The sequence below is a fragment of the Camponotus floridanus genome, unplaced genomic scaffold, assembly GCF_003227725.1.
Source record: "Camponotus floridanus strain SB8 unplaced genomic scaffold, Cflo_v7.5 scaffold5, whole genome shotgun sequence".
Classification (NCBI taxonomy): Eukaryota; Metazoa; Arthropoda; class Insecta; order Hymenoptera; family Formicidae; genus Camponotus; species Camponotus floridanus.
The window spans coordinates 498,934-516,009 of NW_020229658.1; the positions used below are offsets into that span (position 1 = coordinate 498,934).

General features: G+C 40.2%; 1 protein-coding gene across 1 annotated transcript in view; it reads left to right on the plus strand.

The window, feature by feature from the left end:
- The first annotated feature begins 524 nt into the window (after nucleotides 1-524).
- Nucleotides 525-17,076, plus strand: part of LOC105254026 (sonic hedgehog protein A) — a 40,933-nt gene continuing 24,381 nt past the window's right edge. The window contains exon 1 of the mRNA XM_011262474.3: nucleotides 525-2,946. Coding sequence (XP_011260776.1) covers nucleotides 2,572-2,946 — 375 coding nt within the window. The 5' untranslated portion in view covers nucleotides 525-2,571. The remainder of the gene's footprint in view (nucleotides 2,947-17,076) is intronic.

A 17,076-nucleotide genomic window follows, 5' to 3' on the forward strand; every position in this document is an offset into this window, starting at 1 on the left:
AAAATTTTACTTGTATGTTCATCTCCAATTTTCTCAGATTTTAGAGAATTTAATTTTTTTACAGGAATCTTCTTTCAAGTATCTCAAAAATTTTTCAAGAAATTTAAAAGAAAAACTTTTATTAAATCACTTCAAAAGACAGCAACTGCTTAAAGTATCAAGATGGATTTTGGGATCAAAAGTAGGAGAAAAATTTCAGCTCGACTAGAATCTAACAAACGAGGCGTTTATATGAGCGGTGACGAATGATTTCCCGAGAGACAGAGGGATCGAACTACTTTTTTTTTCCAGTCGTAGCACGCGTTTGTGTAGCCATCGTCAGAAAGCCGCGGGCACGTTTCGGCGCGACGTTGTGTAAATTCGGACGGGCCAATGATCGAACGCGCGTGTTCGGGAAAGATGTTTATTATCAGTAAACCGAGCTCTCTTTGCCGTATTCCCCTTTCTCTGCTTATCCCCTTAGCAGGAGGCTTAGACTTTCATATCAGTCGACGTATGGCCGCGCTCGGCCTCGGTACATTTTATCCGCGTCGTATAATCCGTCGCTTAATGATACGATCAACGGTGCTTAATTCGCCTAATTAGTTCCCGATGGCACGATACAAATATTAATCGCGTCTCGATGCAAACGATCGATGATAGCGCGCGCGCGCGCGCGCGGAACGATTCGCTCGTAGATTCTTCTTCGAGTGTTTGATAATGAATAATCTCGCGTCCGTCTGCACTTGTCGAAAACGCAGGAGAGCGACAACGACAAGTTCCAATTGTTGGACGCTAATTGCCATAATTTGCGCATATTGTCTCCATGTTGCGCGCGATATTACAGCCGGCAAAAATTACGCCATTTTTAAATGCCGGATTTGACGTCTCCTCGCGTGAAAATCTTCCAAGGTGCGAAAATTTCAAAATTATACACCGAAGAAAAGGACTAGTACTTATGATAAAAAGAAAACGGAGAGCGAAGAGAGGAAGAAGAAAAGGACGAAGAGTGCCTCCGGCGCACGGAGTATCCCTCAAGGTCATCCTCGCACACCTAGCGCGTTACTTTCGTCGCGAGGGTGTCGACACGTGCCTCGGGGAGGTAGAAAATCACCGAGAATCTTCGCAAGGAGATCTCGTATGGGAAGAGGACGAGGGGGAGGAGAGGGGGTAGTCTTACACAAGTAGGATAATCTTACGCGCTAAAAGAGACCCGAATCGAGCTAAACGAGAGGAAGCGCGAAAGAAGAAGAGACAAGGACGTACGCCGATAAAGAGAAGAACGAAGTAACAAGGTGAGACGGTATACGACGAAGAAGAAGCGCAGCCCGATCGTGCTGATAGTGGGGCAGACAAGAAACGTCGAAAGAAGAAAAATAGTCTGAGAAGGAGAGACGAACGGACGGACAACGAAGAAATGGTTCGCGAGAAAGCGGAGAGACAGAGGAGTCGAGGAGACGAGTAAGGGAAGAGAACGAGAGACCGATCGCATCTATGAGGGAGAGAAAGCTAGAGGATCATTCTCCGAGTCTCTTTCTTCTCCTTTTTCCGTCTCTCCCTTTCTCTCGCACTCCCTATCTCTTCTTTCTCCTTCTCTTTATCCCTCCTGTCACGTGCACCTGTCTTCGTTTACCTGGTGAACGCCCCGCCCCGGCCAATCGAGGTACGGCGGGCCTGGTGACGTCAGTCACGCGTACCAGGAGGCCCTAGGTAGAGGGGACGAGATCATCCACCACCACCTTTGGAGGCCACGAGAGCCCCACGGGGGCCAGCGGCTAACAGCAGCCAGCGGCGGCGGTCTGGCCGGCCGTTTGCCGCGGGGTGGGGGCAGGAAGAGGGGTACTCTGGACCTGGCCAGGTCGCAGAAACAACGCAGGAGTAACCCACCAAAACCCATCCTATATTTCCCACCACGGTGGCTCGTCCGGAAAACGTGCGCCAGCTTCCGGACGGCGTTTCGTCCGAGTTCAGTCAAGTGAGTCGAGTCGCACATACGTCCTCTCGGACGACGACCGATCGCAGGGGGTTCCGGGCGAGGAAAGACGGAAGTGTTGGCGCGTGCCGACGAGAATTTAAAGGGCTCTCACGGTGTCGATCGTTTGGAGAGCGTCGGTGTCGATCGAGCGCGGATCCGATGTAAAATAATTCTCGGGATGTCTCTGGGACGCGGAGAGATTTTCCGACTCGGTATCGCGACTCGATGATATCCAGTAGAATGTCCGCGCTGTGACAGGTAGGGCGAGACCTTTCCCTCCGATTAGTAACCTCGCGCCGATTCTCACCGGATCGCTCGCGTCCCATTTCGAGGGGGGTCCTCCCGGTCGAGCCATTCCGTCGGTTCCGCGCATTGTGATTATCGACGCGACTACCGGGGATCGCATCGGTGGTAAAAGAGTGCGTGCACTCGGGAGGGGTGTGTGATGCCCTGGTTATGGTTAAGCGTGAGTGAGGTCAGTGGCGAGAGGCGGAGAGGAAGAATCGGTTGCAGAACGTCACCTACATCGTTGCCGTCGTCGTCGTTCTGCCAGCCGTTCTGCAGACGACGAGACTAGTGACCGCGCAAGGTCGACCTCGAGGCAGAGGCACGCGATTATGGTGCACCATCGTCATCGTCGCCGCGGCCTCCAGGCGAGCCACCACTGCGCCATCGGGAGACGTACGTGCGTCTCGCTCCTCCAGGTAATCCTGCTGATCCTCGGTCTCTGGCTGCCCTTGTTCGAGAACGGCGCGCTGGCGTGCGGGCCTGGTAGGGGCGGTGGCCGACGGCCGGTCGTGAGGAAGCTCACACCCCTGGTCTTTAAGCAGCATGTGCCAAACGTCAGCGAGAACACCCTGCCGGCGAGCGGCCTCGGCGAGGGACGGATATCTAGGGACGACTCCAGATTCCGAGATCTCGTGCCCAACTACAACTCGGACATTGTCTTTAAGGACGAGGAGGGCACCGGCGCGGATCGTCTCATGACACAGGTGAATTCGCGCGCGCGATTTTAGGGTTGCGAGCAAAGGCGCGAGTAGACGAAGAACCTGTCCTCCTTCGAAAAGAATTCAAATTCAGGAAAAAATGCACGTTTATTTACACTCATAAATTATGCGTCAGTTGTTCCTTTCGCGTACATGAAAAGAAATGCAGAAATTTTATTCGTCGCTATTATTTTAAATCCGCAGTGATTTTTATCACGTGTGATTTAATTGGATAAATGATTGAATGAGTCTGTAAATAAAATCGAGTATATATATAATCTTTAATCTTGTATTAAAACGTTGCTTATCATCTTCACCTACTTGCGTCTTTCGTTAATTATCTGATATGTGACGGATAAAGCATGAGATATTTACTTTAATCTTTATCGCAACCGCAAATAAAGTTAAATAATCTTTATCGAGATTTGAGTCAAATCTAACTAGGGTAAAGAAAATTGATATCAACAATATTAACAATCTTGAACGCAACCTGTGTACTATCGTTTCGGATTACGCTTGTACAAACAACAATTCGATTCCGCACGTGACTTTACGTACTCTCCGGTAGCAGAGTCGTACTTTAAAAGTGTGGCAGCTATATAATGTCACGCCGATGATAAAACTGCGTCAAGTTGCGATAAAGACGGCCGTCCTTGAGGTGCCCGTCGCGCCGGTGAATCATCCTGCGAAACGACACGGCGTTTACGAGGGATATTACACCGGCCGATCGATCGGTCGATCGCGTTCCGGTCTCATATTAATTAAAGTGACAATCGGACGCGACGTTATCCGGACGCCATCGGGTCTCATCTTCCTCTGCCTTCTCGTTGATTTGCCCGCGTACAAAAGATGGTGAAGGATGATCAGAAATTTCGAGGAAATGAGCCAGTAATTTCTTCCTGTCAAAGATATATAGCCTCGTTTTTTTAGAAAAATTAGTCTCTAATATACATTTTTTCTCCTCTTACTTATCCCATTACTCTCTATCTTATCCAATGTAGCGATATTTTCTGCATATCATTATCCATATAAACGATACGCAATACATTACAACAGTATTATGACGTGATATACAATGATTTATAACCGATAAACGGTTGTAACACGCGCACATTGAAGATTACGTGCTCATGTAATTGAAAAAAATAATTATTGCAAGAATTGGGAAGAATTAAAATTGCTTCCATTCTATTATTTTCTACTGAAAAATAAAAATTAATAGTGATCACGAAAGCGATGCACAAAAATTCTCATCATGTTTATCACTTCTAATGACATTGATTTTTTTAGCAATATCTATAAAAAAAATTTCATCGATGCTGGTATTTTAAATCCTATTAACTCTTAAAATCTTCATGTAATCAGCATTCAGGAACTAAATAATTCAAGAAATTTCTATGTTTATTGAATCTCTATAATTTTGAAAATCAACATCTTATATGAGATAAACAATGTGTCAAAGAAAGAACTGTTTCGCATATAATGAATAATAAAAATATTCGTAAATTTACCTATTTTTTTAAATATCGCAGGCAGAGTTCTTTTTATACTTTCGAAAGTTTACATAATTTTTTTTATGAAAGTAAAGAAAAATCGACTTTTTGCTGATCTTTATCTTCCACATTCTAACCTAATATATATGCAGATGCTTTTATAAAAATTGTCTACATACAGCGGTATACATAATCGTAAATGCGTTTATGCGAAATGCCTCAATGATGGCAATTTCCGATATATCGATCGAGTGTGCGTCTCCTCCATGAACAAGCGCGCGAACATGCGTTATTACTTTAATCCTTGTCACCATACTCCGGGCTGTATGACAAACTGGCTACTGCACATCGTTAAAACGTCGGCAGGTGATTCACGCGAAATGCTAGCCGCGTGATAAGCGTACTCGATCATACTCGTTTTACTTGCAAGACAAGATCGATGATTTATAAGACATTACTTGGAGCATGATTTTTCACTCGCTATCGATCTCGAAAGGCAAAGGTATATATTCTCGACATTTTCCTTAATAGTTAGTTATTTCCTCTAACTTGTTCAAAAATCAATAAAGAAATTGAATAGATTAATGTGCACGATAATCAAATAATTCTAAACATCTAATAACCTATTAATCATATCTATCAATTATTTATTATCTATTAATTCTAAATATCTATCACTGCTTTTCAGTAATAATATATGATGATCCTGTTTGAATAATCCTTTTTATGAAAATTTGTTCAACGTTTACGCTTGAAATTTAAAAATGATTTGCGATACTGTGGATATCTATACAAATCGACAGGAGGAAAGTTTGATCGCGGATCCGTCGTCACCTTTAGGAAACAGAAGACCATTCGAGGTTTATTTCCATGGACCACTGTGGCTCCATTAGTGCGTTTTATTCATGCATTTTTTATCGATGTTTGCCTTCCACTTGGCGCCTCCGCGAAGCGTGAAACGATTCTCCTAACTCCGAACCCGTTGTATTCCAATTTGTAAGTCGACATCGCCGCGTCGCACAAAAGGTGGTCCAGGCGCCGCGGACCAGTGGTGCTTAAGCGAACAAAACCCCTGAATTCTTAAAAGCTTGTCTTGGAAAATATCCAAGTGTCCCATTTAATCACGAATTGTCAGCAAATAAGAAATCACGATGGAGGAATGCGACGAGTGGCGATATTTTTTTCAATCAAAGCGATTTTATCGCAAACGCGATCAAATATTTCTCGCGTTGAAACGGCCGTTTGATTATTCTTCTAGAACATTTTATATTTTGTTACATACACAAATTATATACTTACACATGTCAAAATTAATTTAACGTTTTCAAGAAATGCTGAAAGGCCAAAATAAATTTTTTATTTTTTCAATTTTTAATATTTGTTACAATAAAATAAAATAAATTGATTTTATAGATAGATAAAATAATAATATTTTCTGTGTATTTGATATGATATAGTTTGACATCAAATAATTGTATTGACTTGTAAGAAATTGAAGGTTTTTTTTCGAGCTATTTACATGACGATTTCATGCGATCGACATATTTGACACGTCTCGTTGTATTACAAAATCAATAGACGGCAAAGAAAAAGAAATAATAAAAGATTCTATAAATATGGGTTCGAAGATATATATGTGGATATTGCTATACAAATGGTTAATAATATTTCGTAATCGATTTTCCGTGATAAAATTAAAGGAAAATTGCAAGATCATTTGTTCACACAAAGGGCTTTTAGATATCGTGTGCTCCGTGCCGGTTGTCGCACTGTGTAAATTTACGACTGAGGTGAAAATTCGAAGAGTAGACTCTTTCCTGGTCTCGTATTTACTCGGATTTCGCATAAAGGGCCGCCTTTTTATCGGCTACACCGTGAGACGAAGGTTGGACCGGCATCAAATCTATCACCCCAAACGCAGCATTTTCACTCGTTCAAATATTACCACAAGCCTCTCTTGCTAGTCTTTGTTTCTTTCTTTCTCACTGTTGGATGATACACGTTGTGTTTTTGAGAGATACATCGCAGGTTATATTAGGACTAATACTTTATGTATGGGCTTTTTCTTTTCTGAAAAGCCGACAATCAATTTTCGAACAGTCAATTGGCAAAGCCGATTCTCGACTGTTTAAAGATCGCATCTAAAAACTATTGGTTTTAACAAATTGATCCCTAATTTATTTCCTTACAAAAAGTTCCAAAAATTCTATTTCATCAATTATGAATTATCTATTATTCGTATGCCATTTTAACTCTCACAATTTAATTATCGATCTTTAGACACTAGCTGTATGTAATTGATAATAAAATCGAAATAGAGAAAATATATGTCAAATGCAGTTTTTAAATCATTAACAAATTCACAATTTACGATTTTATAACAAACAAATGCACTAAAATAATACGCGATATATTTAGATAAATTTAGAAAGCTGTTCTCATTTCTCCTCGCAAAAGAGAAAATTTTTAAAGTCTGACAATATCATATTCGATATTTTCTTACAATCAATTTTATCCAACATAAAAAATATATTTATTTTTTTATTTTTTAATGACAAACAAAAAATTTATATATATAATATATTTATGACACAAATATATTTATCCGACTTGTGTCTGTGAAAGGATTTAGCGAAGCGATATATCTTGCGCAGGCATCGATGTCTCTCGAATAAAACCGCGATCCGTCGGTAACTCGCGAGCTTTCTTATTTACGCATTGCATCCATAGATCTCGAAATGGAAGTAGCAATCACAAGAAATAATTCGAACGCAAGTAAAAATCTTTCTTTGAGAAAACTTTGAAAAATACGTTAGACTCTCGATCATTTTTATTCATTCAAAGATAACGACTAGACGGTCGTGTGTCAAAACTTTCATGAAGCATAAATCAAATAAGATGTTTGCTTTCGCAAAGCTTAACGAAGTGATTAATTATCGCCTGCAGTCAGGGATTTTCTTGACACAACAACAATTACACCTCCACTAAATTAATTTTTATAACATCTACAATTTAATGACGAATTTATGATATATGATTTATAATACTTAAGTAATGACAAATATCATTACCATAATCTCTTCCAAAGTATTATACGCACCGCGTATAATTAAATATCCTACAATATTTCATACATCTATCGCTAAATATGGTCGCTGATGATTTTACTGAACCTTCACCCCGGAAAGAGCGAAAATCGAGGCTGAAAGTTATGCGGCAACGCATAAAATTCGAAAGAAGGTACATAAATTGATGAAATATCCGAAAAATCTTGAATCCATCTGAAAGCAATAAAATCGACGCGACAGAAGAAGCTTAAAAATTGCGCTAAAAAGAAGCGTTCGAAGAAACAAATCGCCGAGAGACTCGGTCCTCCAGTCCGGCTGCGTCGTCCAGCTGCTCATCCACCATCGGCACGACTAGCAGCCGTCGGTCGGAATAAATAGGGAGAAAAAGCGTGTATACCGCGCGCCGACTCTAAGTGATTGTGGGTAGTTTTATGGCGGCCATAACCGGTGTTTGGTTTAGCGCGTTAAAGCTCCCCCAATTACGGCAAATAAACCTAATAGCCCGCGCTTCTCGTCCTTCTTCTCGCCCCGTCCTTCTTCTCGTGCAATCTATATATTTGTACATATATATATTTCACACGAAACTCGGCTTTCCTTCTCTTTTCGACTTCTCCTTTCATCGAAATGCTTCAGGAATTCTTTTTACTTTGCATAAATCGCAGAGGTGATACAAGACTCATCAATTGACATCAGAGATAAGTTAATCTTTGATTTGCTTCGTATTGTCATTTCACCAGGAAACTGAAACGCGCGATAAGAGAATTGTTACAATATTTATAGCACTGAATCCTTAAATTCGCGAGTGCATTGCGAAAGGTATAGCAAGCTCATACGGAAATATGGCGTTCCGAATTGCTCGCGCACTGACTTGCGGCCGGTGTCTGACGACGGGATGACGAGCCGTGTAATCCGATAATAGACGCGCGTGACGGCACTCTCTTGGTGATACGCTCTTATAACACCGTGATCGAAATTGTGTTATCTGTTCACTATCGCGGTTATGGCGTTCATCTATTCTCTCGCATCGCGAAAGGAAATCTTCCGCGCTGCGATTTCAGCTTTCTTAGAAACTGTGAACGATACAACTGACAGATATCGTACAGAAAACTAATACGTGGACAAATAGATTACCTTCTTTATCATATTTATATATATATATCAATTGATTACTCATGACTTGTATTTTTATAAAGTTGTCTAAATGTTGTACGATAATCAAAACAAATACTTTATGTACGTATTGTTAAAAAAATATCACAATTTTTATTTTGCAAATATTTTCTTTTTTTAATTGTTTAATGTCACATATATATAATTAAAATCCATTATAAAGTTTTAATTCGCGATATCCAAAAGATTATTTTGCTATAAATCTAAATCCATCAAGAAAAATCTGTTATGCGAGATTTAAATTGTAATATTTTAGGAACACGATAAAGCAAATGGCTTAGAAAAATTCTAAAATGCATCGTGTGCGTGAGAACAAAACAGATTTACTCGGAGTATGAAAACACATCGTATATAGTTGAACATAAATTTACGCGTGTGAAGAATTTTTATTCTATTATTTGAGAGCCACTGCATCGTAATAATCGGTTAACGCGATAATCGACCGTTGTTGTGAAAAGCGATAAACGGCTGGGCTTTACTCTCTCGTATTCGCATAGCGCGTACGACATTATCCCGCGATCGTATCGATTAAAAAAAAGAAGAAAAGAGAGAAAAGAAAAAGCGCTGATTACAGAGTTCTCGCGCGAGAGATCGACCCACGCGCGAGTCCGATAATAATTCACTTGTGCTACAGCGACGAAGAAATGACTGAAAAAAATTGAGCATTCATCATGCCGTGTGATACCGGTTAATTCACGCACGCACAAATGCACGCACACATACAATGATATCCCGCGGCCCCCGCAAAAATATACAAACGTGCTTTCGCTATAAACGATCGCGCGCGCGACCCGAGAATTTATTTATCGGCCAACGAAATAGGCGTCCGCAGTCTATTTGCTGGCGGACAATAGCGACGATTTACACAGCTGCGCTTCATCGCATATATATTTTTTTGGGACTCTGATGTCGGCGACGTACATAATTTTTTTTAGTACGTGTATTACATGTGCAAATTTTTTACTGTATCAAAAAATCTTACCAAGATAATTTGTCTTTTTTTTCTCTCCCGAGCAAAGGTTAAATTTCACCCGATTAAATCACTCGCGCGTAAAATCTTCGTGTTCGATAAAATATAAACGCGCTCGAAGTTTCGCAACCGCGGTACGCGCGATATCCTCTCCCTCTCCGATGTTACTTATCGCTGGCTGGCAGGTTTTACTAATGCGAGAGCAGGATTAGCGCGCTGCCTCTCGAAGAGGCCTCTCGCGTGCGCCGTTATCCTCTCGCGGGCATAACCTCGTAAATCCACGAGCATTTGTTTCCCGCGCGTCCTGAACGTCGAGGGTTACCTCCGTTAACCCCGATGCGATCGTTCATGCCTTTACAGCGACAAATCGCTCTCCCTCCTCTTTCTCGATTCCTTTCTTCGTCTTATACCGAGTCTGGAACGCTTCGAGGAGCTTGGATCCTTTTTCTCCTTTTTCAGGATATTTTTAATCAGTTGTTAATTCTCCTTCACAAATAGGCTATTGCCTTATTTCTTCATCTATCTTATTATTGTTTCGAAGTTAAAAATGTAAATCGCCTCTCAAAGTCGACCTCAAGTCCTAATTAAAACGGCTCGATCGACGTTCCGAGACGCGAGAACAATTTTACATGGCATATATATATGTGTAGAACCAGTTATATAGACTTGTGCCCATCGTAAATCCGCGTCCTTTTTAGAGAAAATGACTCTTAGACTGCTGTGGTATTCCGGTGTTTCCATTGCACTCGGCTATCATCATCATTATTATTATCATCATCATCATTATTATCGTCGTTCCATTCTGATGGAAACTCATCAAGATTCATCCGTCACAACGTGTATAGCGTTCAAGGCGGAACCCGTTAACAGGACGTGTCATCGGGTCTCGCCTACGCCTCGAGATATCTTTTCGCGCGCTGATTGTGAGGACATGGATTTATTCCAACTAGGCTACACGTTATTATAAATTAACCCGATTGAATTATAGTATCTTCATCAAATAGAATAAACTTGATAATTACAAATTACACGGAGGAATAAATTTATCATCGTCCTCACGTCGTAAAGTAAAGCTTCATAAAATTAGATTGCATTATTGATGTCTGCATCGCTGATCAGATCTTTCGCACTTTAGTTGAGGGATGATGAAAGCGTTGGTCTCGCACGGAGCGATCTCCGCAGAATATCCTACGCAAATTTTGGTGTGAACGATGCTTAAGTTGGAAACCGCAGACCAGCATCAAAGGAACGAAAGTCTTACTGGCGTCTCTCTTTCTCTCTTTCTCACGCGCAGCGTTCGATTATGTGTGGGATAATGTGGCGACAACAAGAAAGACGAGGAGAGAAAGCGATGGAAGAAAAAACAGTCAAAGAAAGAAAGAGAGAGAAAGAGAGAGAGAGAGAGAGAAAGAGAGAGAGAGAGAGAGAGAGAATGAGAGAGAATGGGGGGAGAGGAGAAAAGTAACGAGCGAAAAGGGAGAGAAAGAGAGAGAGACGTAATCTGGTTGGTCCACTGATGGTTTCAACGGGGAAAGGATGAAGGAAGGGCCGAGGGCCTCCAAGCCGGCCGCCATAATGCATCGTGAGAAGTGTGCATGAGGTCAAACGGGTCAAAAGAACGTCATGGCGTTGCTCGTCCTTATGGCGGACTTACTCCGCGTGTCGAACGTCGCCCAGCCGCGCGTAACACCGAGAGAATTTCTGCGGTACCAGACCACGAAGACGACTTCATCGCGTTCATGCCGAACCGCGCGAATCGTAAAAATCACCAACGATCGTATTCGCGTCCGATGTATTCGACCGCAACAAATCTTTAATGCGCACTTTTCTGCATTTTAGAAGAAGAGAGTTTCGGAAAAATTCAGAGAATTGTCTTCGCATGCACTACAGACTGTTATCGTGTCCTTCGAAAAAAAAGAAAGGGATTGATCGATTACGGCTGTCAAAGAAATTTGCTGCGCGAGAAAGAAAATACGGGGTGGACCGCGCTGTAAAGTGATCTTGCCGACCACTTCCTTCATTCGCTACAAGCGAGGATCCGATGACCAGTTTGAGGTCGGCGATGACCGACGTGGGAAAGGATCACCGCCTGGGTCTCTTCCTCCGGACCCCCGGTTCTCCCGCTTCTTCTCCTCCTTTTTTTTCTCCACTCGCTGCGCACGTCAACCCCGTATAACTTATCAACTTATTGCCTCCTTTAACACCCGCGACAAAAGGCTAAAATTATCATTCTGTAACACTGTAATCCGTGGTGTAATAATGGGGAGAGTCTTAAGGTATATTTTTAATTAATTTTAAAATTTATTAAATTTAGATAAAAAAGAGAGAAATTGACAAAAAGAAAACAAAATAATAAAGCAGTTTTCTCTCCTTCTTTTTCTCTTTTCTGACTTGTTTAGCTAAAGACAGAGTCGCACAAGTATTAATTAACGTCATAAAGGCTAATTCTAAGACGAGCGAAAATTGAAAATTGTCTAAAAATACATACACAAGTAAAGCTATATGGCCTCTATCTTCAAGTGTAGATCTGCGTGATCCTTGAAAAGGCTAGCTTACGAACCACTTTGCCTCCGAGTGGCACCGCCAGTAGTCAAAGAAACTTAATCGAATGAGCCTTGTTAACGTCACGAGAAACACGAGCGCGCAGTTAATAAATAAACAAATAACCCTGTGTAATATGCGTATGGAGCACGGTCATTGTGCATTGTATAAGAAAACGCCGTTCTCCCAGCGGTCGCACAATCTCATATCTGTCGCTGTACATTGATAAAGGGATATGCGTGCCTGCAGAAGCCCTACAGGCACGCGCAACGTATCTGTATGATTTAAAGTAACAATTATTTTACAGCTGTTTGCTACATCTAATAATGTCTACCTGCCTTTATCTGTGATTATATATTATATTAAAAATTCAAACTTGCTAGTTGATGAAGAATTGTTCAAACAAAGATATGACTCTTTGCTCGTGATCGTATTGTCCCTGGTTAGACAGCCCTACGACTGTTGCCTCCCTTAAATGGATTCCGACGCGATGAAGATCTGGATCGATTCTCGATAACGAGGAGAAGAAAAACCATCCCTCTCTCCCTCCGCAGCTTTGTATCGACGAGGCGCGTTTTTCTCGCGCGTTTTCACGAATCACGATCTCGCCGATGTTCTTGTTTTAAAGTCCGCCGCGCGGTCCAAACTGGATTTAATGACGCCTTTGCGGTTCCCGGTAATTAATCGCGACCGCTGCTCGCGACTTATTTCCTTTGCGGGCGTTTTATTGCTTCCCTTCTCTCCCCTCTCCCGTCTTCACCGACGGTTTACGACGATGTCGTACATTTATCGAAGGCCATTCTCACGTGGCTCTCCTGGTCCCCCTTCCCCCTCATGCAGTTGCGAAATTTCGCAAAACGCGGTATGAAATATATCCATTTCGTCCTCCCCACCCCTCCTTATATTAGATACTCCTTTTAAACGCATGTGTAATATTTAATTCCTTACGCCGATTCTGCCATTTATCATCGTGTGTAGCATTATCCGTTCCTTTTCCTCCTGTCGTGTTTCTAAATCGAGCAAATTTCACGCTCTCGCTCTCGCCGGTTTGTCATCCGCCCTTTGGTGCATCCTGTATAAAGCTCGAGCGCGGTTTATGGCTCGCGCGTGTTCGGCGTAGGTGGGCAAGTAGGAACAAGCGGCGAACAACGCGCTTATTCAAATACATTCAATTAATTTCCATAGGACGACAACAATGGCTCCCACGGCCGTGTAATCGTCCTGCATGCGCCCGCACTCGCGTTTCCTGAGATCTCTCGCGATGTCTCGGGAACCCCTTAAGAAGAAACTCGACGGGTTAGCTACATCGAAAATAATAAATTAATAAATAATTAATTAATCTAATATATTTCGAGATCTAGAAAGTTAACAGTGCGCGAAGCGCACTTTTAAAAATAATGTATAAATGAGTTAAAGTAAAGATTTAGAGTTTGTAGAATATAATTTAATCCCAAAATAGCGTAAAAATATCATTTTAAACTAACTTTTTTATAATGACTATAAATGACGATATTAAATATTTCGTTGTCTTTTATTTATCCCGTTCGCGATGCATTCTTTGCATCGAATTAATAAACGAGTCGATCTTTTTTTGCTGCAAAACGCAAAGAGGGAAAAAGAAACGAAAAGTACAACATCGATTCCTCGAAGAACTAGAGAAAATTAAAAAAATTAAAAAAATATATATAATTGTATGATTAAAATATTTGATATTAAAATGCAAAGTAAGCAACGACAAATATCAAATTATAGCATGTGTTTTGCACTCTCTTCTGTTTTGAAATCACAAAGTAGTATTAGTTTTCTAATCTTCTGAGATATTAATGTACGAAGGCGCAAAGATAAAATGTAATCTTTGCTTTGCAAAATAGCACTTTCCCGACAGACCTGTTCTATTCTTGACCGTTTAATGGGTTCTGATGCAATTGCTGTAGTAATTTTATTATAATCACTTTAATTCATATTTTCAACACGATGTTGTGTGTATAATCTATCAAGTGAATGTAAGTATATTTACAAGACCATTATGTCTACGATGTCGACTTGTATCTTCAAGCACGTTGTCCCAATTATAGATTCCTCAACGGGTTTCGCTTAATGAGAAAATTCGCATCATCGCTATTTTTCTTAAACTTTTTCTTTAAACTAATTTCTTCGTTAATAATTAATTTACTATCGATGCGAAGCGAAATTACAATTAATTAAATAACTACATTTTTTATTTTTAAAATAGAAAGAGATGGAAGGAAAGAAGAAAATAAATTTACGACATTCCATCTGTATCTTAACATGTTAAAACGATACAATGTTGATATGATAAGCTGCACAATGCTCGTTAATTTGTAATTATATTCTCTTTCGCGTCTCGTTATATGCGTAATTAGTTGCACATTCAAGAAACTGTCCGCGAAGAGGGAAAAAAGGCGACGCCTTTTAGAGATAGAACAAAACAAATTGAAAGAGGGGAGAAGGGGGAGAATGATCCAGTGTAGCACAAGCTGTGAATGGCTGCGCCCTTGGTCGGGAGTGGAGGGCTGCGAAGAGGGGCAGTTAATTAATGGGGCGGCAACCGACCACTTCCCTTACCTCACATACACGTTTTTTTTCCTCTATACCACCTTTTTCCTACGCGGCGCGTGTTTTCTACCATTTTTTTTATTTCCATGATCTTACACGTTTTCGAGAAATTGATTTTTTACGTGTTAATTGGCAAACAGCGCGAGAAAACGATTCGATAATAATTGAAATTATTATAGGAAAATTCGAGCTAGGAAATCTTGTGTAATAAAGATGGAAAGATAATTAATTTGTTTTCAATTGTCTCTTTTATTCACTTCAATAAAATCATGTCTACTCGAATTATAATTGATGTAAATAGTTAACATTAATATCAAAGCATTTAAATCGCATTAATTATTTTTTAGAATGCCTTTCGAAAATCCAGATTAAATTTCCGTTTTATTCTATCCACTGTATAAATTGATACTTTAAATATTAAAATAGCTATTAAATAAATTTCTATCCTTGTACAATTAGATTATCCCTAGATTGACTCGCTTGTAGGCTCAACGATATGAAGCGCACGTCTAATTTGCGACTTTTTACAGCTTTCTTCATCTTTTCCCCATCGTTTCCATTTTCATCTCCCGTCATCTTCTCACATCGACTCCGCTCGACCGGTTCTGCGCTCCCGTAGCAATAATAAATTTCGCGAGAAGATCGAAGTGCCAATCACGATCGAAGATACAAATGGGAGTACGAAGCACGTGTCGAATCTGCCGTTTTTACCGGCACCTTTACTTCATATACTTTACACTGTGTATCAGCAGCCCCTGATCTTCCTTTCCTCTCCCTCCTCCCTCTCTGCCCGCTGCTCCTATCTTCTTCTTCTTCTTCTTCATCGCGCTAGGACCGGTTTTGCGGCCATCATCTTCGTTCCCATAATAAATTTTATCGAAAGATCCGCCGAGTATCGATCGTGATAGAGGGTATCGGAGCGGAAGTATTAAATCTATAGAGTGTATGTTCCTCTTGATTTTTTCTCCATCCTTACGTCGCACGCGCACATTATTATCTCTTTTTCATATCACGTCGCGATAATTGACCTTGTTCATTCGCGATGTACTACAAGGTGTCAAAATTACGCGGAGAAGAATTTCGTTTTCGCGATTATTCTCTCAAATTTTTTACGCAGCACTTTCAACGGAGATTCGATGAAGGATTGGAGGGAGATTTTTACCTGGATTATGATTTTTCAGAATTGCGCGTTTGTATCTCGATTATATACGCCCCCTCGATATCAGTCGCGGGATACGAGAGGCACGCGGGGGCTTCCATCGATCACTTCGTATATCGTAGAGGCATTAAATTGGCACCGTTTCGATCGCCGACGCAGATTATCCGACATAAATCTGTCCCGTGAGCGAATTACGAGGCAGGAGCGTAAAATTATGCATCGAAATTATGATGTCGTTGGATACAATTAGCGAACGTATAGTCGAATCATCGTTACACGCGCGATTTATATGTGTCAACAAATATATACCTTGTTGATGTATATCGACCAACATCAGAAATCTGCAATTGCGGAATAATTGCACGAAAAGAATATTATTTTTCTGTTATTCCCGATAAATCGTTGAGCAAAAGTTACATTTCAGTTAAAAATATAGCATTGCAAATCAATGAAATCTCACTGAATAAATCAGTAATAATAATGTTTCAATCAGTAATATTTCAATCAGTAATATTTAAAAATATTTATGTGTCTAATATTATAATATTATATATGAGATAAAAATTTATAGCAATATTATTTTGTTAAAGAAAAAGCTGTGAATTTAATCAAAACTTTTATTCATTTTTTGTAGGTTTATCCCATTTTAAGAAAATATAATATGTATATAATTTTGAATTTTTGAATAACTATATATGTTTTATTCCAGATGTGTGTAAAGGCTTCTTCAGAAAAACAATGGCAATTGAAAGTAAAGAAAAAATTTCAAAAATTACTTGTAAATATGTACGATTATTATTGATTTTTCAATGAAATCTTATTACATAATCAATGAAGCAAAGACGGAGAAGCAAGCATGAAATCTCATTGATCTTAGAAATCTCGTGTCATTATTTTCATCAGTAACATTTTCACTGTTTAAGAGAATAAATATATTGAGAACGCATATTTTCCGATTCTGAAAAAATATTTTTGTTCTGTATTCTTATCTAAATCTCCGAGCAATATTATTCGAGCAATTTATTGTGTGAGATGTCATTCCCATCTCTGAGCCTGTTATCAAATTCCTTATTATCGTTGACTCGATAACGGCGGTTAATTCGCGTGATTCAACGAGTATGCGAAAGCAATTGGAATTTATAATAATCGATCGAATCG